The following is a 25688-nucleotide window of genomic DNA, read 5'->3' on the forward strand; positions in this document are numbered from 1 at the left end:
GTTCCGTTTTAAAATAACCTTGTTAATTTTTGTGAGTGCATTTATGTTCCGAGTAAAAAACGATTGAATACTAATGCGGTTTGTCTTGAACTTCACATTGAAGGTGTAGGTGAATACAAAAAAAGATGATAAGTTTTTAAGGTTTTTAATTACAAAGGTTTGAAGGATTTATTAAGAGCTATTCAAATACACAAGGAGCCTGATTCCCCTTTTACCCCAATAGCAGCTACTTGTCCCCACTGGCTGGTGACTCCATGTCCTTGTGGAGAGAAATCCACGTGTGCAAACACAATGAATATGTAGAGTCAGGGAAAAGAGACGTTTCTGTGATATCATTAAATGTACTATCAGCTTCATGTCATTGAAGACGGGCAAAAGGACATTTTAAGTACAAATATTTTAATAAGTTACTCAAGGGACTAGTTAAATGTGTATAAACTCGATCACCGGTTGAATTCACCACAGAAAAGTAACTGAGGACAAACACTGACGATTCTAAACCAAACTCATCTCAGAGAAGGTGATCACAGCATTCTATCACATTAATTGGCTCACAGAAGTTTTATCTTCTGAGGAAGCGTGAGGAATCCTTCAGTAAAAATCAAAGATGTACAGCCTCAGAGATGCTCCCAGTGGATCTGTCATTTAGAGCGTATCAACCATGTAAATGTTCGCCCCAAAACATGGAAACATAGAAATGTTCCCTGATGAAAGCTGCAGCGGGAGGCTTCATTAGTCGAAGGTCTCTGGAAAGGGGAAAAACAACATAGACATTCTGTGGTACTGTGCAGGCTTCACAGCCAAATGGGCTGAGATGTTAATGCTCACATCATTTCCTCCTTAGACACACACCATATCCTTAATATCCAAACAGTGTGAAGTGAGGTCCTTTCTTATATACATCCATTTCCCTTCAATGCTCCATTTTCTTCCAGTGGTTAGCCTCGCCAAATGTTTACAGTGACCCCAGCAGGTCACCGTGGAGGTTCTATCATCGAGCGTGCCTCTAATATATCGTGCGATGATGAACATATAGTAAATCCCTGCACTGCAGAGGCTTTCATCAGCTCATGAATCAGATACATTCAGGAAATCCCAGCGTGGGCGCACGCAATGCTTTCCAAGCAGAGGATGAAGTCTGATATTCCGGGATGGATGGCCCATGTTTTTCTGTTTTCTAGCGAGAGTGCTTTGCATGAAGTAGCTGAGCCTCGGCAGGGCAGTGGCTAATGAGCCAGCGATGAAGATGTAGCGAGGACTTCTGCCGCAGTTATAAAGATACAACAGCTCTCGAGTCAACAGACTCAAATCTTATCTGCAGCTTATTTCAGCACTTTCCCTCAGTCAGGAGTATTTCCCACTATGAGCTACAAATTACAGTTCTCTCTTTATTCTGGCTTCTGGTTAGATATGGTTGATAGACATGATTTCATTATATAACAATTTATTCAACTGTATCTTAAATCTTAAAACTTTAATTTCTTCTATTCATCACACCTTTTTAAAATATAACTTTTTATAGATATTATGGCTTTTAAAATCTATTTCATGGAATCTCAACGTCAACAGTTTAATGATTTGTGTCTCATTCCTGTCTCATCAGTGAATTCTGAACCTTCCTGTATGAATTATACAAATAAAGTTTGATTGATTGATTGATTATATGTGGTTATGTTGCATCGATAGAGATCAATGCTTAATAGCTGGTTATAATTTTAAGCATTTCTCAATAACACTAAATATCAATGGCTGAAAAAACATACATTTAAGTTAAAGTTGAAAAATGACACAACCCAGCAACTGTTGAATCAGTGAAACGAGCACAAACAAAAACACAAATACCAAAACATCTCAAGTGAAATAACCAAAATCGTGTGTTGGTTAAATGCCACATCTTTACCATCATCACCACCTGTTTCAACACTTTTTGCATTAATGCACTATCACTGAAAATTGTCGCACCCACCTGTTTTGGGCTCCACGGAGAAGTAGGGCTGTCCGTGGACGATGCTGTACACCACCCTGGCGCTGTTCCCGTACGTCGGGTCATCTGCATCTGTGGCTGCCACTTGCACCACCATGGTTCCTGTGGGCAGACACGCAGCCTTTCATTAGTTTCCAAGACAACATCCAGGAGCCAGGTCAAACGGAGCTAAATGTGGAAACAGTCATCGTGTCAACGGAGCGTGTGACAAATTCCACCAGCAAGGAGAAAAGAAAGGGAGCCAAGCTGTGAAAATGCAGCTTCTGAGGCAGTAAATAACCTCATTAGTCATTAGTCTGCCTTTGTTTCGACTTGTGTTTACTTTATTTGCACCGAGTATAACTCTTATACCTAATCTCTGAGTTTAAAGCAGTTTTTCTGCGGCACCAAAAGATCTGACATGTGCCGCGCGCTGGCTCTCGGCCTCGAACGCCGCAGAACAAATAACACTTTCAGCTGTTGCCACCGCGTGCGCCGGCTCTGCCGCAGGATTCAAGAGCTACTCGCAGCCTTTAGAGATCATTTCGCTGCCATTGTTCACATTTCTCTTTACAGATCAGTGAGCAGCATCGCTTTTTCTCCAGTAACTTCAATCTGTTGATTCGGATTCAGCTGCCAAATGGCTCCTACAGCTCATCTGTGCACGCTAAAGAGACACTTCAACCCCACTGAAAATAAATAATGCGGAATTATTACGCATCTCATATCGTTACTGAGTCCGATACTGCAACTATTTCTGGATTCGGAGTCAAAGAGTTGGAAATTCTCCTTCGTGAGGACGCTGCATCCTTGTGTCATAACTGAGCTCAATAAAACTTATGATACAAAGCTTTATATTCAGACACGGTTGCGTAAACATTGTTTTTCTCCTCACTTCCCTCTTTTGTTTTTGGAAACAACCCCGACTGTTTTCTCGTTAAAATCTTAGTTAACGTGAACAGATGGCCGGGTCCAGTTTGTGGACTGAGCATCCGCAAACTGCGACCGGAGAAGATGTCGATCTGCAGAAGAGAAACTGTAACCATGAAAACAAAATGATATCTGAAGGCGAGAGGCAGGTTTCGCCGTGTTGTTGCACAAACACCTCAAGTGTTGTTTGTTAAGGAAGCTCTGTTACGTTCTGGTGCCAGCGAAGAGCAAATCAGCTGCTTTAATGGAGTGTTCTCCTTGAATAAATAAAATGTCCTGCTTTGTGGATGAGTGAAATTAAATTTAAGCAAAAAACCGTGGAAATTATACGTAGAAAAATGATGTGATAACCATGAAATTAATATAGAACCATAAATAAAGGAGAATCCTGAATGAATCCTTAATTTACACATCTGAAAACACAACACATACCTACATGGTGGATTATGGGATTTTGAAAGACGTCTCAAAACTTGAAAATACACCTTTAATTGAAAAGCCCTTATTTATCAAAGTAAGACATTTATAATATATGTATATAATTTGAAACCAGTAGACAGCCACAACATCAAAAGCTGTTTTAATTTCTTAGAAGGTAAAATCTAAATAATGTAGGAAAAAAACATTAATTTATTGGATTTTAAAGTTTGGCTCCTCTTTTAAATTATATGTTGATATAATAATAATTAAATATAATAAATGTAAAATGTTATTCATTTATTCAAAAATTTAATTTATTTTAAGCTTTAGTTTCCATTGAATTGCTTATTTCCATACAGTCATATATATTATTTCATACTGAGTCATATTATTCTCAGGGACAAACTGACATCATGCTGTGCTGCAGGTGAAGTTATGAAACTCAAAATATAAAGTTTAATTTTGTGTCCAGTAGTTTCCCCCATATCCCAAAACCTCCCTCCAGCTGAAAGGAGGACATTTGCTTTTAAACTGGACCGAGAACTTTCGCTGACGACGGTTGTTTCTGCATGTGGACGAGTTCTGTTCTTCCTCGGAGACGGAGACGAAGGCGTCAGACATGACTCCTCTGCCTCTTTCAAACGCACCAACTGCACGTGGCTGACGTGACTTGAGCTGACAGCCGTGGCTCGAAAGGTAACGCGCAGAAGCGTTTGAAGATTTCACAGAGAAAAACATAATCAGCGACAATCATTGCCAATCAAGTCCAATAGGTCATTCATTACGGTACAAATGAGCCTTGTTGCTCCGACCGGGCTCATTTGATAATGGAGGGAAAAGCCATGTAATAAATTGTTAAATGATCACAAACAACCGTTATGGCGGAGGCAGTTTTTCTCTGGCAGACGGTGCGTCAGTGACGGTTCTTAAAGCCGACGCCGAAAGTCGTCTCACACTTGGCAGCAGTGAAATCACCAACAATGGACATTGTTGAAATAACCTTGAAAACGAAGAAACACCATTTGCCTTGAGTGGGTCTTTTCCAGATGGTTCGATGAATAACTGGCTTATGACTGAATAATTCACTTTAATGGCTCGCGGCACATATTGTATCTGGCTTAGCTTCAGCTCGTATTGTTGCCTCTGACAAGTCTTACAAGTCGGTGATATTTTAAGTTGAAGAAAACACCGTAATAAAAATGTGACTTTCCAACGTCAGATGTATTTTACAGGCTTTCACAGAATGAAGTGATCACGGATATTGAAGATTAAAGTCCTTCGCTCTGGCCGTAAAGCAGAATTAACAGGCTCCGGCCCTGGATGTGAACAATGGGGACGGGGAGGGATTATATCATCACCTCTTAGTCATGACAGGTTATATTACAGGTAGTTTAAAACACCAAACACAGATAGAAAACATAACCGTCACTTCATTTGGCCATCAGACGAGTCAATAGACCAATCGCAAACTGGGGTTTCAGCTTCCGTTTCTCATTTGTCAGATCTTCTCTCTGGGTCAGTTAACGCTTTATATCGCCATAGCAACTCCTGCATCCTTCCGAACGCTACTTTGCGAACTTTTCACCCCTCGACAGTTCGCACTTGCTAACGTCAGACAGACTGAACTTCGTAATTTAGCCCATTACAGAGAAGATGCAGATTCTGGACAATTACAACATGTAGTTAAAGTAGATCGTTCCAGATCGAAGCAAACACTGTGGGAAGTATTTTACAGGCTTTCACAGAATGAAGTGATCACGGATATTGAAGATTAAAGTCTTCCATTCATGGCCGTAAAGCAGAATTAACAGTCTCTGGCCCTGGATGTGAACAATATAATGCAAAATAAATAAAAAACGGCGGTGAAGCTGGAGAAGTTATCACCGAGCCGGTTGTGGAAGGACACCTAGATTATATCGTCACCTCTTACTCATGACAGGTTATATTACAGGTAGTTTAAAACGCCAAGGTCAAAGGAGGAGTGTGTGAGAGGGAACTCGGGCAAAGTCTAAATCTCCACTACAGGTTGATAGTTAAAATCACTTCACACGAGGCGCAGTGGACGAGGCTGTAAATTAACATTCAATATGGACCCGGACTGGGGAAAGGTTTATTTTGCAGCTTTTCCCCACAGGTCCCACGAACACCCAGTTCTAACAATAATGTGAGTGTATGAAAGGTAATGCCAGCTGGGGGGGGGGGCCGGATGTCAGGAGGAAAAACTGATGAACAATCTGAAATTTGAATAGATTCTTTCTGCTCCGCGAGGCTGTCATCTGCTTCTCAATTTTCCCTGTCGGCGTCCCTTCGATGTTTGTCCGTCCTCATTGACGTGATGGATCAGATCTCCGCATTTTTTTCATCCCCCGGCAGCTGTGTACAAAACAGGTTTCCTAATCAGTTCTGTATCCTGGGTGAGCAACTGTCATCTGCCAGTAATGAAAATAAATGTGGCGTGCTTAATCTGAATGGGAGACAGGTATTCTTCAGCCACTCGCGTATCAAGGCTGCATCTGACTGTCAGGCCCAATAGGCCTTTCTGAGTGAGCACTCACAATGCAAGTGTGATTGTTTTGAGGAATGGGGCCCGCATTAATACAAACCGGATGTGTTTCCAAATGAAGGGCTCCTTCTTCTTCAGCAGGTGGAAATGCAACAATCTTTTCATGTGACTACAGCTGGGATCAGGACAATCCAGCATTTCTCTAAACCTGGGGCCAAAAAGAAGCAACAATCTAAACAGAGGCAGAACATCAGTACAGACCAAGGCTCTAGTCAAGATTTCTCCTTGGATTATCGGGGGGGGGGCTTTAATCGACTCAAAATCCCTGTAGTTTGAAGGTGCAAGTTTGAAACCAAATCATGTACGTTACATTTATACGTTGGTTTGTTTGTCAGCAGGATTACGCAATTTTGGCATAGATCCGGACAAAGGGGCAAATCCAGGAGTTTTTAAATCACAAACATGGTGAGATCGGACATTTCTTTTACCATTTTCAAGATAAAATCATAGATTGTGATAAAAAAAAAAGACATTTAGACTGATATCTATGTGTGTGTGTGTAATTTGAGTGAGTGTTGGGCCTCTCCGGAGGTGTGCGACCAAGGGAACGTTGATTAAGTTGATTCTATTCATGCACATTCACACCGGCTGTTTCAGATAAGCAGGAATTATTCACTTCAGTTCAATTCACATTCATTTGCAACTACAAAGCAAAAATTAATAACTACACTTTGAAATTTCCTGCTGTATTCTACATATGTGATAACATTGCAAAATACACCTGTTCCACCAATTTCAACAACATTTTTAGATTTTTTTACAGGGACGAGAGAAAATTAGAAACAACTCTTAATATAATTTAGTCTTCGAGAAAACCAACTTTCACCAAAAACTAAGCGAGATGTGCAAGAGCTGTTGTATTTGTTCACATGACATTGATCAAGTGTTCCTAATAAAGTGTATAAAGATATATGTTATGTCTATATTTATATCCCACGGTGTCAAGTAGATTTAACTTAAAGGTTCGGTGTGTAGAATTTAGTGACATCTAGAGGTGAAGTTGCATGTTGCAGCCGAATACCCATCACCTCACCCTCTCCTTCCAAACATGAGAACCTGTGGAAGCCTTCAGTTGTCATGAAAACTCAAAAGATGTTTAGTTTGTCCAGTTTGGACGACTGTAAAAAACATGGCTGCCTCTATAGAGAGGACTTGTCCCTGAAAATATAAAGTAATTAAATACTAGGGTAAAGAAAACAACAATTTCTACAATTTAGATAAAAACACACCGGTGAAAACATCACAAGGGTTATTTCATAGTCATTTTCTGCCTATAAATCCCTTTCACCTAAATCTTACACACTGGACCTTTAACACAGACGCTAACTTAGAGCAATTTCCCTTAATCCAGAGCACCTTTAATTTCTCGAGAATGAAAGAGTATCCTTGATCTCCGCTCTCATGAATTAGGCAGGAACAATGACAGCTGGCTATAGGACTGGTGTGTAGTAAATTCAAGAGCTGTGGCCTTGGGTTGACATTACATTCTCTCTGCTTGTAATGAGCCCTCAAACTGCTCCTTTGGCCCGTCGCTGTGCAGCGGGACTGAGCCAAGGCTCGCGATTGTCACACCTCCAACTGTCCTCAAGCCCTCCTGTCTTTTATTTGACATCCCCGCCGTGATTAAGACAAAAGCCCTCAGAGATCCTCGGGCCATAAGGTCTGCGTGTGTATGGACGAGCACCGTCTCTAATTACTTTAATTAATTAAATTCATGATTTTCTCTAAATTGAAGCCATTCATCAGCCGAGCAGGGCTGTGACCATTAATGATTTAAAGACATCTATAAAGGAATTATTGAGGACAAGAGGTGCTCGGCCCTTCCCTGTTCTTTACGGCACTGATAATTGCTTTGAGCAGATATTTACAAAGAGAGGCGATGCATTATCCCACTGTTGTTCTCACAACTTGTGATGAAGACCTTCACCGAGCTGGCGGAGTAAATAAAGCGGTGAGGGTGACCCTGCGTCTCGGCGCTCGTGGTGTGAACGCATCCTCCTCTGTACCCACTCGCTGTCTTATCTCGGGTTGGACACGAGACTCCAAGCCCTTGTACTCTAATCCTCTGGTTCCTTAAGCCTGAGCTCTGTACCCCCCGCTGACAGTCGGCTGTGTAATCCTTCAGAGATCTCCGCGCCTGTGTTGTAAGCAAAGCACTGCTTCCCTTGGAACGACTCCCACTCCCCCTGTACGCCTGCTGAAATGTTCATTTTGACTTTGAAGCTTCTAAAAGAGCCACAAACACCTTTGTTTTTCACTAAATGTCATGGTACCTCGCATGTTTGAGTTAGGTCTTTTAGCTCTGTGTGTGTATGTATGGTCGTACATACAGTGATGCAAACCTAACCAGCTGTAATAAAAGAAATTATAAATTAAAAAATCGATCACACACTCTATATGTGAAAAGGGGGTCACACAAAGTAATTAACCCACAGAGAATTGTCACCTGACGCCGCAGCGCCCCTCGGCTCCATGAGAGCTTTTATGGCCCCATTGTTGTGGGTCTCTTTACGGGTTCGCTTCACTCTCGCAGCTCATTGTGTCATTTCCAGCTGCGGCTGATTCCCGCTGACACACAAAGTGGCCAAAAAACAACACGTTATTGCAGATTTAAAGAGCAACAACCTCCCGGCTTCATCTTAAAAACGGCCCCTTTGAATACATATTGAAAACAATGCATTCAGATCCAGAGCTCGGTGATTCTGACCAAATTCCTGCAAAACACGTCAGAGCCTGAACTTTGTGTTTACTGCTAATGAGGAAACATTAGCATGCTAACATTCTGAACTAAGATGGTGAACATGCACTGGAAAACCAAACTAAAATGTCAAAGTCCAATAAATATATCTAAAAAATGGTTTCTGTCATTTTAGGTTTATCACACTGATATGTGCAAGTGTTTAGCCAGACTCTGGCTCCAAATCCACAAGATGGCAGCTTTCGTATCCAGGATATTTCTGCTTCATTTCTGGATTGTGAGAGGAAGTCAAGATGTCGTCCATCTTTATATACAATCAATGTACCTCATCCTCACTTAGCTACAAACCATGGCTGAAGTCTTTCCTATATAAATTACTAATCATTCCATCGCACAATTTAAAGTATAAACCTTCCTAAGTCTTCCCGAAGCAGATTCAGAAGGTGTTGAGCTCTAGAAGAGTTTCCACAGCCGCATTGTTTTGGGTGTCGCTTCACTCTCACAGTTCCCATTGTGTCATGTCCAACTGCAGTGGGCGGCTGATTTGAGCCGACACACAAAGTTAGACAACTGGATGGTGGACACAGCGCAGCATTTAGCAGCTAGAGAACGTTATTTCCCTCAGGAGGTAGCGGGGACCACGACAGATCTACACGGAGAGAGGAAGTGAGAGTGGACATCCTCACGTCAAGTGGCCTGACAGACCCCGTCCGAAAGAAAGGTTACTCCATATCTGCTGGATGTGATACTATAAAGTCTGTCGGAGCTGAAAAAGAGGATATTTTATCAAAGGCTGTTGCTTCCAGTGCTTCAGAGAGGCCACAGGCATCAGTTATTGCTTTATATTCCTTGTATATCCACGTTTCCCTGGTTACCACATCAACAGCCAGCCTTTCAATCTCTTTTAGATAACGCTGACATTGACATATGTAAAAGCATTTTTATGAATACTGGAGGATGTGGAGGCATCATAGATTTACTCAAAAGACCAAAAACTATCATTGCAGTTTACCCTATAGACTGGTGCAACAATATCATGTGTAGATACATATATATATTCATAATTTACTCTTTACAGACATTCTCTCATGCCTGTTGTACCTTCTCTGGCATATTTTTGATAAAGATTGGCAGATCGTGTAATTAACTTGACTAACTTTGAGAAGAAAATCTTTCCTGAGGGAATTGGTTGCTCGGCCCCAATTCTGATAATTAATTATTATACACACTGCAGAGATTGCAGATCGCACCGCCTCGTATATTAATATTTGTTTGTGTAGAGGATCTGTATCGCATATTTGAAATATTCTCTCAGATGATGCAAGGATGCAAGGAGCCTCTGTGTTTTCTCTATGAGAATTCAACACCTGAGGAGGTCTTGAGAAGTAATCAATATCCTGAAGCACCCAAGAGGAAACAACTGAGATTCATTGTTCACAAACAGCTCCGGGTTTGACGTGATCTCAAACTTTATGCTTGTATTTTTTTATTTTTTTATAAATCCATTGAGAAGACCATATCAATCCTTTTCTGTGCAAGTTCATTTCTGTCTCCATCCCATTAGTCTCGGCTCAGTTGTGATTAGACCACAGTTCCCAGCACGTCTTGAAGCGCCGTCGGAAACCCCTAAGAGAAGCTGGAGGAAGTTAAGTATGTCTGTGCTGCTCCGCTCCCTCTGCTGCCACCGAGGAGTGGCAAGATAATGGATGGATAGAAATGTATGTGTCGGTGTCAGACATTTTTCAGAGCCATCTTCAGCAGGCAGGTACGTGTACGTGGTGGCGAGCATGAACTCTGAGCCCAATTTGTGGGAAGAATGCCCGTGGCCTTCGAGGCTGAATCAGACCCTAAGTTTGCTTGACTCAGTTTTTAAACATGCATCATTCATCAACACTTCTAAGCCTAGAGGACTGCGCTGGCATATGTGAGGTGATAAATATGTAAATTCAGATGCATCAGACTTCCCATTACAATACACCGAGTCGTCTGGCTGACTAACACCACCATGAAACAGCAGATTCAAAGCACTTCATGCTCGGCACCTCCCATTTCACGTTGGCCAAAATGTGGAATTTTTACCTCTGTGTTTTCAAAGTTGTGCTGATGAAACGGTCTGTGTGGCGTGTTGGGGTGTGCATCACGTAAAGTGCACATAGACCGTGGCTTATCAACATGGAGGTCACTCTTTCTCACTGCAGCTGCGCTACTAACACACCTGCTAAGTTGAAAGGCCTCGGGATGTTGTTGTCGCTCATTTGCATTTGCTCACATTCTGAGCTCCGGCATGTCATGTTCAAAACCTTGGAGGAAATCTTGACCACGCAGGCTTTTAAATATGTCGGATATGATGTCCTCCTCCGGGAGTGCATTTAAAACAGACGGATAAAAGACACATCTGCTGTAATAAATGCTAACAAGGCAACAGAAAACATAGAAGCTGCTGGTTTCTGTAACGGAAACATGTGTAGAACTCGATGGACTGCAGTGCAATTCTTTACCTAATCTTCAGAGGACGAATGGACCTTTACTGTATCGCCACCACAAGGTTGATGTTTGTAAATTTGACGTAAATATCTGAGGGAAATTGTATTTTTTTAATACTTATGACCAAATTCCTGCAAAAGCTTTTAGCCTCTGCACGTTGTGTTCACCGATAAGTTTCCAAACTTGGCAATTAGCTGAAAGTGGCAATTAGCTAAAAGTGCAACTGTACCTCAGTCTCATTTGACTTTCTTTGAATAAAACACTAATCAATCAATCGCACAGTTTAAAGGATAAACAACCTTCTTTAGTCTTTCCAACGCAGTTTCACAAAATTAACGAGCTACGGTAAAAACAGGCAGATAAAAAAATGTCTTATTGCTAAATATGAATACACATAAGTGAGTCATTTCAGTTATCGTTAAGTCTACATTTTATATAAATCAAATTAATAACTGAACTTGATGAATGACTCGTTAATGTTTACAACCTGCTTCATGTTTTGAGAGCCAAATAAATTCCTGATTTCCGGATATTTCAGCCTTATCATCCCCTCGTCTGCTCGTCACTAGATGTGAGGCAGTGGGGGTGAAGCAACTTCACTGCCTGTAACTCCAGAAGACTTGAGAGTTGTCAACATTTAATACAAAATTTCTTTGATTTCTTCCATTCTGTGTTTTTAAGCTTTTCACTCACAATATTTTTTTTCCTGAAGTGCTTTGAATTTCTAAGTGTTCTGAATTTGCCTTTCTTTTTGTTTAAAGTTCAAAGTGGCATCTTTGCAGCTCAATCCTTGTTTATCATCAGGCTTTTTAAAAACGTAAATCTTAGGTATTCAAAAGGTCAAAGGCCTCAAGGTGGGAGACGTCCGCAGTCTTATTTATCAGCATATCGCTGAGGCACAAAGACATCAATCAACCTGAATAGATAATAGTTTGGCAAAGAGAAAGTCCAACCTCAATGGATGTTGAGCTCATGGACAAGGAGCTTCACTTAATTTAGCACGTACTCAGTCTGACAAAGCCAACGTCCTAGACTATGACCTAAAGACCGAATGAGATGAAGACAAATTCAGCGAGGTGGAAAATAATCAAATGCAGATGTTGGAGCGAGGGCAAGTCAAAGAAAACGTAGTAATTTAGAAGTATGAGAGGAAGCTGAAAAGAAGGACAAAGTGCAGGGGAGGAGAGCATGTGAAATAAAAGCGATTATATTTGAGACGAATGTGGAGACCTACCTAAGGGTGACATCTCAGGTACTCCTGCCAAGTACGGTCCATCCAGGAACTTCGGCTCGTTGTCGTTGATGTCCTGGACCTTGACCACGAATTCAGACCTCGGTTCCACGGGTATATTAGTGATTCGATCCACAGCCTGAGCTTGGAGGGTGTAGTAGGCCTGGGCCTCCCGATCGAGCCGCTTTGTGGCATGGATGTCTCCCGTGTTCTCGTCGATGGTGAAGATGGAGGCGGCTCCCTCGCCGGATAACACGTACTTCACTTTGCTGTCTCCTTTGTCCACATCCGAGTGCAGCTGTTGGAAGAAAAGACAACATCAGCATTAAGGTGGAAAGTAAATCCTCTATTAGAGCTGGAGCCAGCCACCAGGGGGCGATCAAGATGCTATGGCTTCACTTTTGGGGGTCAGTTATGGTGCCTATCTTTTTATATTTAGTCTGAATATATTTAGAAAGGTTGTGCTAATTCACATCACCAATTTAAAGATTAATAATTTCACAGCAATATGTATCATGTCGCTTATCTTATTAAATACAATACATAAATAACTCATTAAATGCTACTAAAATATGTAAATGCTGCGTAAAATATTTAATATTTACACCAAATGCATAAAACAACACAAGCAAACACACATCGTGTGTATTAGACAAACATCGGAGCTGGATCAAAAGATCAGAGCGTTTGTGCACGAATGACACGAATGAATTCTGTAACCGATTCCCATCATGATTTGCATTTGGCAACAAATAATGGAACGAAGTGAAATGCTGCCACTTAGTGTAATGCCTCAGTGATTTGTTAACTAAGGCACTGGCCATTAAAAATGATCAAACCAACCATTTCCTCCCCCTTTAAAAAAACCCACAGTAATAACTAGCTTGTCTCACATTAAAAATAAATAAAGGAGCTGTTAGAAAAAATGTGTTTGGATCAATAAAAACAATGATGAATGTTATTGCACATTTTTTTCTGGCCAGAAATACATAATTATTAATGTCAAGGTAAAACGAGTCCGCGGGAAACATTCATAATTTACATTTTTTTTTGCCAACGTTTTACTGCAGAGCGCGGAAAGAGTGCGTCATAAAGCTGCACTGGGAGGATATACTGTACGTCTGACCCAGCGCCGGGACCCGGGACTTTATGTACCTCTTTGCTTGAATGATACTGGTGTCAGGTGTTGTGGCGAAGAACCCAGTATTCAAACCAGTTCTTCTGAAGCACTGAGTGAGTGAGGGCTCAGTGTTCCACGCTGCACTTCCTTTCATCCATTTTCTGCCCTTTGGTGTAAAAGCAGTTGACGTGTAATGTTACTCAATGACACACACACTATTACATGACGTCTGTTTATTAAAGCTCAATTATTTTTCTACTGTTCTCTCCGGTTGCTATTAGAAGCCAAGTGGGAAAGTGGAGTTTATCCACTATCCGATTGCAGCGATGTGTTCTGTAGGTTTGCGCAGGATCAATAGCGCGAGTTGAGATCGTGTTCCAGGAGCCGTGCTGTCAGATCAGTGCCTTTTATTTGATGCCCAAATATATCATCTCTCTCTAAAACTGGTGGGACATGAGTTCACATCGTCAAAGCAAATGTTTTCCAGATTCAAAGAATGTGGGTTACCGCTATGAATGTCAGGTTTTTAGGCGAAAAATATTAATAGACGTTGTTCCAATGATCCATAGAAACGCATACAGGTCGACACGGAAGTCAGACAAGATGCATTTTTATCAGCGAGTCTGTGAAGTCACTACAACAACCCAGTGTTTATGACAGGTTTAATCTCAGAGGAAACGAGTCACGAGTGTAAAGAGGACTTTAAGACCCCTGTTCAAAGTACGACTGCGAGGAAACAATCCTTGAAAAAACTCCAAAGCTTCCCGGAGCATTAAAACCACCACGACAAGTAACCAACCTTGACTGATCCTTTTTGGAGTCAAAGCTGTCTGATGGCCATCAGTCTCTTCAATGTGTTGAACATGAAAGTGAATACTGAAACCGTCGTACGTCTCAGAGGAAGGTCGTCGTTGGCTATTTAAAAAAATGGACAGACGGGCCGTTTTCTAACCGTCAGCGTTTAGCAGAGTGCGTACTTCTCTCCTCACCTCCAACATGACAGAACACCTCAATTAAAGGCGAAGCATGCAGAGGAAGCTTTTAGTGGAGATTTCTTCTCCCATGATTCTCAATATTTGGTGTGAAAAAGTTCAGCATAATGGAGCCGTGACGTCTTTACTTCCATAACGATCTCAATTTACCAAATGTTTCGAATCTTCTCAGCTGCAAACCAGTGATATTAAGATGGTTCCACCTGCCGGTCCCTTCAGAGCCAGATGCTTCTCCTGCTCTGCGACAAATGGTTTCCACAACGAATCAAACACCGATGATCACAGTGCAAACATGGCAAAGTTAGAGGGGTGATCCAGTGATTTAATGACTAGAGTCAAGGATTTAGTGGAGAAACTGAATTTAATATATAATTATGTTTTCATTAGTGAATAATCGCCTGAAACTGTTCATTATGTTAGAATCAGACTATTATTTATACATCGGGAGCTTGTCCTTGTCCAGGCAGTCGGCCATGTTTCACCATCATGTTTCTACAGGAGCCCGGAACCGACCAAATAAATACCGGCTCTAGAGAGCGTTAAAACAATGATAACTCTCCTAACTGACCTGTATTTCACCTGACTGCTGCTCAGACATATTTCACTAAGAAAGCAAACGTAAAAATGAATCCTCATCAAACTTTTATCATCCACATTTTGCCAAAGGTTTAATGGCAAAGCTTTTAAAACGTGGCAAAAATGATTTTGCAGAGTATCACAGGTGGGATTTAGATTCAGACTCAGAGCTGCACTAGGAAATGTTTCACATAGAATATACTTCTGTCCCAAATGATGAGAGCTACAGAGACGAAGACAGCGATTGCATCGGTTTTGATGGCTCCAGGAACAGCAGCCCTTCGAAAACAGTAAGATAAACCTTTGTTAACGACAAACATGCAAACTGGATGGAAAACTCTGAGGAAAACTCCATGTTCCAGGAGCCTGACAAAAACCACACTCCTCTACAATGGTCTCTGTATCCTAAAGGAGCCCGAGGCTCTGTGGCTGAACTCTGAGTGACACCGGAGAGTGGCACTTTTTTAAACTACGGCTAACCTCTGCCGGGGAGACGGCTGAGGCTTGGATCCAGTCTGCACACAGGTCCTTCTCATGAACAGCATGTAATTTGGGTTCAGGAGTTCTTTGCCGTATTCCTGCCGTTGCATGATGCCCAATTCAGTTCAGCGGCTAACTACTGCTGATGAAAACCGTCACGGCAAAGGTCGGCCCCCTGCGTTCCAGAGTCAGCTGACGGTTTGCCAGGAACCTCTTTGACGCTTCATGATTTTTAACTTCCTGACCACGGCTGAGCCGGCGCTTACGAGGACAGAAAGTACAGTAAATGTGTGGCACTGTGCAGAATTGCTTTGTGCCACGAGAATATTGACGGTATTCAAAGTATTTTTCAATCATGATTAGATTTTTCCTGTGCACATTGTTTACACTGCTTTTCAATTAAGTGCTGTCCCCTCTTGTTTGTTTGTTTTGCAGAGCAATGAACAGCGTTTCTGTTTTTTTCTTTTTATAAAACCTTGTAGTCAGGCAGGATTATTGTTGAATCTCTTCCTTCAATTTATCTGTAAATGTCAACATCTCATTACGGGATAAATAACAATGGTATTTCAGGTTCCGAGTCCACGCTGCAGGGGGGTGGAGGATGATTAGGTCAATATTTTATTGGTAGAACCGAAGGAGGACACAGTGAACAGAGGATACAACAACAACAAAGCTCTTTTATTAATGGAATCTATCAGCCGGCTGATGGATGCCACGTTAGAACCACGATGATTGCACCGGTTGTGTCCTGAAGCCCCGGCGTGCATATGCCACCCCTCTTATGGGGCTCGCCATGTTTATTCACCATCTCCTGCTGTCAGGAGCCGACTCGAGGTGAATTGTCAGCCGTGGAGAGAGTCAACATTTAATCACGGGGAAGCCATCCGTGGCGGTTTGTTTCCGGTAAATGCCACGGACAAGGAGGACAAAGCTGACGGGGCCACAGAGCATGCAATGCGGGTCAAGGGCCAGGCACACTATGTGGTCTTTTCAGTGAACTGTTTGGTTTGCTCCATTTCCCCCTCTCCTGCAGGAGGACACACAGCAGTGCGTAAAGCGGCTTCAGATATTCTATCGCTATATCTCATCAACACTGAGCGCCACATAAAATATGCATAGCTTGGCAGGGATTAAAAATACACCCTGGTCAAATAGTTTTCTCTCTCTCTCTCATTAATCTAAGCTATTTTAAAACTGTCACTGCTCATTTTTCCAGGTGATTTCCCAGTTTCAACTCTTATTACTTATTGCCGAACACCACAGTTTGCTTCCCTTGCAAATATGTAAATAGTCAGTAATTCTTTCCCCCCCGCTCCCCTTAAGGTGAGCATAACGCAGCGTGCGGCACCTCGCTACACAGCGCTCACAGGGACTGTAAAGGTGTGTGTGTGTGTGTGTGGTGTGGGGGGGGGATTTCACCTTGTGAAATCAGCGCTGACACTTATCGTCACTTTGTGTGCAGACAGTTCTCCGGGGGGGCCGCCTGTTAGCTGGGTGCCGGCTTGTTTACTTTGCAGCAAGAGAGACGGGTGAAAAGCATAAAAGAGCCCATAACAACCCACTGATGCATTCTCGTCCCGTCACCACGACTACTGCACAATGTGTTCAGGTACTTCTGGCTTTTGAATTTTCATTTTTTCACCATTGTGCTCGACATGAAAACCCGTGCTGGATGGTGTGAAATTCGTTTTTTGTTCCCGTTTTACGCCCATTTGCCTCGGCTGTGTACAACTCAGAGGAAGCGCAGAGGCCTGAAATAAAACAACAAACACATTTCAATAACAAGGCTGAAACCCCCCAAAACACACATTTTACTTCTTGTATACGCGTCTCTCTCTCTCTCTCAAATTTCTTCTATTCAATGGACCGTGCACAATGCAGACTGGATACAAACGTTAATACCTACAGGCAACCTTTCAGCAATCCGAGATGCCGGAGTACACTAACACAGCCGCTGCTCAAGAGCCCTCAATCAACAATCGCCCTCAAGATGGTTCACAGAGGAGCTGCAGCGGCGGAGCTGAACAGGGTCAGTACCGGCAAAGTGGTGCAGCACGAACAATTCAAGAAGAAAATGCAAATGCTTTCACGCGGATAAATTGATGTAACCTACGATGAACCTGTTCAACAAAAACCAAAACAAAGAAGAGCCTGCACACAGACATTTTAGTTTTTTTTCCTGGTTAAAAGAGAACCACCCACGAAAGGACCTGAAACGTTGTTTAATTAAAATTTAAAAAGTGTGGAGGCTCTTTGTTTTTGTTGAATCGATTCGGACCGCCAGTCTTTTCCCTACCTGCAATGAACCTGCTCATAATAATCCTTCTGAAGGTGTAAATCAGAGACTACAGTGAATTTATGATTCCCACTGAAATCATAAAGCTGCCAGTAAATGAAGGTTATTATGGGACGGTTAATGTGCGCCATATGTAAAGTCAGCAGGGAGCTCAGACTCATTAAATAACACGTACGTGAAGCTCAAATAAAGGAGGCGGGCAGGGGGAGCAAAGACGGGTCATTCTGCAAAAAAAAAAAAAGAGCTAAAAATGCAGACGGGGGCTTCGGTGCAGCTGTCACTGACATCGGCTGCCGGCACGCTCAGCTTTTCATCTATTCACTCGGCCATGTTCTGGTGAGTAGCCATGGTGCTGTGCTCTGAGAGCGGCTCAGTGGCATCAGCCTCTCCTCTTTCATTTCAAGCTGGGAGGTGGGGAATTAGCAATCACCATGGAGAAACCGGCCGCTATTACGCAGCGGTGTGCAGATGCATGGGATCTGTACACACACAGTTTTATCCCCGTTCGCCACAAGTTCCATAAATGACGTTCGATTCTCACACGTTTGACATGTTTTCTATATATTATTACATTCACTCTTTATTTCCTCTATCGTCTCGTTTGCTCTTTACGTTCTGCATTTGTGTATTTTTGTATATTTTGAATTATGTTCAGATTTTATCGCTTGTAAAGCATTTGGCGCTTCACAGATTTTCATTAGTGTCCAATCACACATAAATTATGCACAAATACAGTATGAGCACAAACACACAAAGCACTGGACGTGGCATGAGATCATGGTATTTGTTTGGATTAATGCCACGACAGGTTGAGTGTATGAGACAACACTTAATCAGGTATTAAGACATACACCGACGAGTCAAGGTAAAAACTGCTCGACCCACCGAGGCTTGGACTCTGCCCGACCTCTGCGTGTGACCTGTGGTATCTGGCACCAGGACATTAGCAGCAGATCCTTTAAGTCCTGTCAGTTGCGAGGTGGAGCCGCTGCAAATCCCACCGTCGCTCGATCGGGAATTATTACCCGCGACAAAATTTGATGTCCACATAAATGCCTGGACCCCCTGGGGTCTCCCCTGCAGAACATCAAACTCCCTCCACGAGCTTTTTCTTTCTCCCCTCAGTGCTTCCTGGTGCCATGGTTTCCCCGGGGAACCGGTGCACATGTCCCTGTGGGTGCACGTGACGGCAGAGAAACAAAGGACTCAATAGACTATGTGACCTTATTCCATTGTTCAGAGATCCAGGTCTGACACAAGTTTTGCCTTTTTTGGAAAAGCTCTGACTCGCTCATGTTTGGTGCAAGATACTTTTCTAAGTTCCTTGTGTTACTAGGGATGAGTATCATGAAGATTTTACCATTACTGCTACTCTCACTGATACTGGTTAAAGATCTAGTACTTTAATGGTACTGTTATCACCCATTTACTGTTAATTTGTCAGAGTTAACATCGCTTTGTTTTCTCATATGTATTGAATATAAACAGTCTCCAACAAATTATGAATATAGAATATAATGTAAGCAATGAAATGTAAAATAAATTAACATTTTAACAGCATCTAATTTGATTTCACTTTGCAGCTTCCACATGAATAATCTGAATGATGCTCCTGACGTTTCATATTCAATCGTCAGGCTAATGATTCTTTTTTTTATCATGAAGCCATGTTTGTAGTTTCTTCTGTGGCGGCTGCAGGCTGATAACAGACCTGGAAGAATGACAGATGAACTAGGAGCAGTTGAAAACCGGGCCTGTCTCTGCCCGTGTGAGACGGACTCTCTCTAAATGTTTCGACAGAGTGTTCGCGTGTTTCCGTCCCGAGATGCAAAAGACTTGTTACACTTGTCAGCATCGACTCTCGTGAAGTGTCACCAAACTTTAGGACATTTAGTTCTCTCTGCCATTGTCACTACAGGCAGGGTCTGAGAGAGAGAGAGAGTGTGTGTGTGTGTGTGTGTGTGTGTGTGTGTGTGTGTGTGTGTGTGTGTGTGTGTGTGTGTGTGTGTGTGTGTGTGTGTGTGTGTGTGTGTGAGCTGCACGATGCTGCAGTGTGAGCGACAGAGCTGCACCCATCCCTCGCACACAGGCTCAGAGAGAAAGAGAGAGAGAGAACTCTTTCCTCTCTATTGGGAAAACCAAATATACATCATAAATGAACGTTTTAATCAGAAAGCGAGTTAGTGAACTTTATGTAGAACTAATAAGTAGGAAATATACTTTCTCTAGAGAGTCAGAGTTGATCAATACTATCATCTTTAATAATTTAGCCCTGGATTTCAGTATCCATCCCTCTGTCTCTCACTGTACTACAGTCCTAGCATTAATCATCTGTTAATTTGAACTATTCGTGTAATAATACAAATTCTTTGCATGTGAACATACGAGAGCTGCAAGTTACATCTGGAGCGCTTCAACGAGTCGAGGCGTCGGTGGATGTTTATGCAGTGAAAGCAGTCGAGGCGTCAGCCGGTCGTAAGAAGTAAAAGCAGCAAAAATCATGTGAGATGTAGGAATATTTGAATTTTTTAGTTTTTTTTTAGTTAGAGCTCAGGCCCTGTGGAGAGTTGTCAGTTTAAGTGTCAGAAATAAAAGCCGTTGAAGTGAAGGTAAAGTGTTAGAAATAGTGAGCACGGTTCACAGCCACATTGGCAGTGACAGCGGTTGAAATATAAGCTCACGTTAAATCTATTTTAACCAGCAACAGGAGCAACACGTTGTTTTTATTGAAAACCCAAAGACGGAATTCTGTTCTGAAGCCAGAATTAGGTGATAAATATCGAGTCCAAAAAGCAGTTTGATAGATTTAAGAGATGTGTGATTGCAGTTAGACAGTTTTTTGGGGGGATAAATAAGAAAATATAAGCGTCAGATTTCAGCAGATTTTCACTTCTTCCTCTTTAACGTTGCGGTTGTTCACATGAGAGAATCAGCTTTCAATCAATATCAGGAATGTTTTTGTTATTTCAGATTTCTGACTGTCTTCTCTACAATTCTTCTGTCAGGCTGTGGGAGCTCATATCGGCAACTGTTGAATCATAACAGCAAAGAGATATTGGCTCTTTAATAACAGGTAGAAACTATTATGTCAATAAAAATGATATATACATCACGATTGGAGAAACAGGGATTTCTATATTTTCTGTCAAGTTTGTCACATTATATCATAAACTAATATGAATGCAGGTATAAGTTACCATGTTCATGCACTGGCCTGAGTTCATTTTAAGCCAGAAACCCAGCGGCAGCCTGCAGTGCATAAGAGGCTCTGACAGACCTGACAGGAAACCACGGGGCAGCCTGTGTGTGTTGTGCTGCTCAAAGTTACAGAGCCAAAGAAAAAACCAGCGGCTCCAGTTCCGAACCACAGCTGAGTTTTTAGAGGAAGTAACTGACAGTGTTTTTGATGAATGATTAATGGCTGTTGATCCACTGAAAGACGGCTGACATACAAAAAGGGCAAAATGAGAAAAAGGTATCACTCCTCAATTTCTGGATGCTGGAACAGCCGCAGCCACACCAATAAGAATGCTTTAGTGTTGTACCACGGACTGTATATAGAGATGGACGACATGACAGCTCCCCAGTGAAGCCCCAAATAACAACCGAATAGGTCATAAGCCCTGCCTCCTCCATGTCGGCAGACGGCACATGAACGACACAAGAAAGTACACATCAAATTCACTCTTCTTAAAGGTTTCACGTGGTTCTTATCACACTGATGTCTGTTCATTTCTGTACATTTCTTTCCTGTCCATCTCTATTTAAAGTCTATCAGTATAACCTGACAAAACAATGTAAACGCTGCACTCTCACACACCAGGAGAAGTATCTGAAGTGATCTCCTGCCCTAAGAGCTTTTAATTGAAGTACAATGACGTCTGAAGTGGCCCTCGACACAAACATGTTAATTACAGACATGTCGGAGTGGCACCGGACCTTCAGTCTATGGCCGCGCTGCCTGTTCTGCCTCCGTGTCGATCTGCTGCACACATCAGTGGCTTTGTGTGTCTCTCTCCGTCTCTCTGGTCTTGTACATTTTGGACAGTCTTCTCTTTTTCAAAGGGCTGGTTGAGGGAGATTTGCTGTTAGGGTTTGGGGTTACAGTCAGGTTTAAGCACAAGAGCTGTGATTGGTCGGCATGGTAGCGTCGCATCTCCGGCAGACTCGCCGCCATTTTTCAATTGAGTTAAAGGAACGAACCTACGGCGAAGCTTTGACGCAGAAGCACGAATCCGCCTTCAGGCACTCAGTTGTGATGGTTAAGGTTAGGGGCTGAATGCATTATACCAATGAGAGTCCTCAGGATGATAGAAGTATTGTGTGTGTCTGGCTTCCTGCCGCCTTCATCACACACACACAACCATGAACCGACAGGAATAGGCGTCTCTTTCAAAGTAATATATGGAGGGAATCAAAGTGCTGTTGTCACAAACACAGGATCCTTAGATCTGATTCCGTTGTTGTTGGACCCTTGTTTTTCATGTGCAGGTGAGTAAAGGTTTAAACTGACAGACTATTGAAGGATGGATCTAAATAAAAAACACGTGAACTGTGAGAAGCAAAGTTTTCGTATGAGGTGTCGATACCAGACGTCGTCTTTCATAATCTGAAGGTTAAAGTGAAGGAAAATACGATAAGGACGTAAAAGTATAAAAACATTGTTGCATATAGTTTCAATTTAAAATTCATATCACAGTAAAATTAGCACCTTCTTACAAAACCTGTTACTCTAAGTCGTTTGACTGCTTCCATTTATCAGCTTCACATCTGGTTGTATCACTGTGTTATTATAGTTCTTCAGAACCAGCAGGATTGTTTTGAATCAGTATGTATTCAATGTGAAGGTAGATTATAGTGATATAAATATTTAGAGTATCATGTAGAGTTAAGGTTGTAGAATTTTTAACTTGTAATTTGCAATAGCTCATTTTAGAAAAGTCATATAATCAATTGGTGACATGTGACAGTGATTAGAACTGTGAATTGACTGGTAAATCAAACATCGATAAAGTAAAAATGCAAATATTTAACTAATTTAAATTCTGTTTTGTTTGAGATTTGCAGGATATGAGAAGCAGAGCAAAGAGATGAATTTAATTAACCCAAATAAAAGACAAAATGACAAAGGTGTTCCTACGATGTTCGTGACGTAATAAAGATGGAAATCATAATTTATTCCAGGCTGAATTTGATCCATTTTTTTATGTTATGACGTGTCGTGATCCCACATTAAATCTATAACCAGAGAGTGAAGGTTTCTATAGACCCAGCTCCCTCTTATTCCCTCTATGCACAGTCACTACACTACAATTAGGCAAAAATCTAATCAAATTTCAAATTTCTCCACCCAGGTCAAAATGAATCAATTCATTCTCATATTAATGGAAGTTTTTCATGAATTAAAATTTTATTTTGGAGCTTAGGGACGACACCTCCACTTCAGGAATGTGGCAGAGGAAGGTTAACCCTGTTTTGTTGTGGCTCTCTTTAAAAAAACCCACTTTTTATCAATCATAAAATAGTAAAAAACGATGAAATGGTTTCTCACAAAAGGGGTTGAACAGTCAAAAGAACCACCGCAGCGCCACCGCGCCACAGCAGCTACTTTAAACTCCTCCACTTTGTTTTTTCCCGTCCTTGATCTTACTGTAATGTGACAACTGTGTCAGGTGAAAACCATAACACTCCTTCCTCCGCTCACAGAAACAGCAGTTCACAGTCCACTCGGTGTGGTCGCCCATAAAAAGTTAAAACATTCGACAACTTTAGAAAAGCTCCCCACGTTGCCAGCGGGGATGAAAGACCCTTCCAAAGTGGCTGCTTTCCATCTCTTGCAGCCGCTCCCCATTGGCTGTCACATAAAAAAAGGCCCTGGCAGTTTGTTGAAACACCTTAAAGCTGCTTTTTGGATGCAAAAAAACTGCAGAGACACTTTTACAGATAAAATTAAAATAACTGCAGTTATATGGATCATGTTGTATATTTTCCGTGCTTGCATTTGCTGCTCTAGTGTTCCGTGCCATCTTAAAGGGCGTCATCAGTTCTTTTGACTGATCATCACGGGGAGTTCCCGGACATTTAAACCCCTGCAGGTGGATCGGGGGTTGTGGAGATCGCATGTGAGGTCGCACGGCACTCCGGAGAGTCGTCAGAGCCACGTTAATTAAACTGTGAAGTGGTGTGCAACTGCGTGGGAAGGGATTTCGGGACAGCGCCGCAATAATCACAGAGCTCATCTGTGCGGGGATGACAGATCCATCCAATACACGTCCACTCATTCCAGCGAATGACTCTGTGAATCGCAAATGTTGGTCATTCCACTCGACCCCCGGTCCAGATTGAAATATCTCATCAGCTGATGTGAAAAGGTTCTTCAGACATTCATTGTCTGCAGAGGATGGATCCACATTATTCTGGAAATGTGTTGCAGATATTCACGGTGCAAGAATCCTGATGATTTTAGTTATTCTCCGGACTTTTTCTTTAGCGCCACCAGCAGGTCAAAGTTTTCACTTATTATGCAAAAAAAATCTCATCACCTACTGGATGAATTGGCAAAAACGTTTGATGAATACATTCATGATTCACAGAGGATGAGTCTTGCCAAGTACTGGATTGACTTCCATGATATTTCAAAAAGAAATTCATGTTCCCCTCCTGATGAATTTTAATAATATTTATGATCCCTTACTTTTTTCCTCAATAAAATCTGAAACACAGTTTTTATCTGGTTAATTTGACACAATTTAACTTTTACTCACATTTGCAGACGTCATTATTTCTATTATATTTTGTATCACGATTAAATGTCCTTAAATCCAATGAGAAATAATAAAAAAAGACGTTCCTGTCTGCACCTGAACTCGACTGAAAATCGCCAGGTTTGAAGTTTCCCTCAGTAACAACATGAAAGAGAGACTTTAAGTCCACGGTTACGCTGCCAACACGAACTTCTACGGCCTAATTCTGCATATTTCTATTGCCTCTAATTTGCCGTTCATTGTTAAAAAATCTGATCTCTCTTCTCTCTGCCATGTTAAAGATTTTTGTAAATGGTCCTGAGTGAGTTTAATCAGACAAAGGGTTTAATCGAGTGAAAAAAAAAAGGAATTGCAAACAGCAAAATAATCACATACAGTACAAGCACCATGCTGCCTGTGTTTGTTTCCTCTTGTTTTCACGTGCACTCTCCACAGCGAACAGGTTTCCACGGTGTCTGACACACATTATTCTGATTAAAAAGCTGTTCGGTGAAGAGTATTCATGGCTGGGAGCACTCGGAGGTGACCGCCTGATGACAGTGGCATCAATAATCTGTTCTCAGGCGCCAGTCCCCTACAATGTGAGGATGAAGATGACCGACAAGGGCAATGAACAATACAAATATTGGAGATGTGGATCAGGAGAACGATAACCACCCTATAAATCTTCGCCATAAATCACCACCTTTTCCAGGACAGGGGACTGATATTATCTATTATCTATTTATCACTTTTTAACAGACCAAACTGTTTCTTTGGGGACGTCCTGGTCCATGTGGCCTTCAGGTGCAGCACCATGTTGTCACCGTGTCTGACCGGGGAATGTCATTGCACGTTATCTACCTTCGGTCTCCTGACATTTACTGTCAGCTCTCAAATATCTGCTCTCTAATGAAGCCGAAACATTGAAATCCAGCCAGTCTGGATTTCAATGTGCTTTCAGGGACAAGTTTTAAAACATACTCAACATTATAAATGCATAAAAATCTAATATTATTCACTTTCACAGCATAAAAACAACAGAACAAATACATAATAATAATAATTTGTTTTGACTGACATAGAAATGACCTGTAATAAACTAATAATAATTGCATTTTCTGATTCATTAAATTTAACCAAATCCTTCAGATTATTCTACAAATATACTGTATTTTGTACGTATTTTTAG

The 25688-nt window shown here is 41.8% G+C and overlaps 1 protein-coding gene across 1 annotated transcript in view; it reads right to left on the reverse strand.

Annotated features, from left to right (window-relative positions):
- Nucleotides 1–25688, reverse strand: part of cdh7a (cadherin 7a) — a 90342-nt gene that overhangs the window by 41516 nt on the left and 23138 nt on the right. The window contains exons 3-4 of the mRNA XM_035142856.2: nucleotides 12293–12587; nucleotides 1967–2086 (exon numbers count right to left, since the gene is read on the reverse strand). Of these exons, the coding sequence (XP_034998747.1) occupies nucleotides 1967–2086; nucleotides 12293–12587 (415 nt within the window). The remainder of the gene's footprint in view (nucleotides 1–1966; nucleotides 2087–12292; nucleotides 12588–25688) is intronic.

Source organism: Hippoglossus stenolepis, chromosome 19, assembly GCF_022539355.2.
Source record: "Hippoglossus stenolepis isolate QCI-W04-F060 chromosome 19, HSTE1.2, whole genome shotgun sequence".
Classification (NCBI taxonomy): domain Eukaryota; kingdom Metazoa; phylum Chordata; class Actinopteri; order Pleuronectiformes; family Pleuronectidae; genus Hippoglossus; species Hippoglossus stenolepis.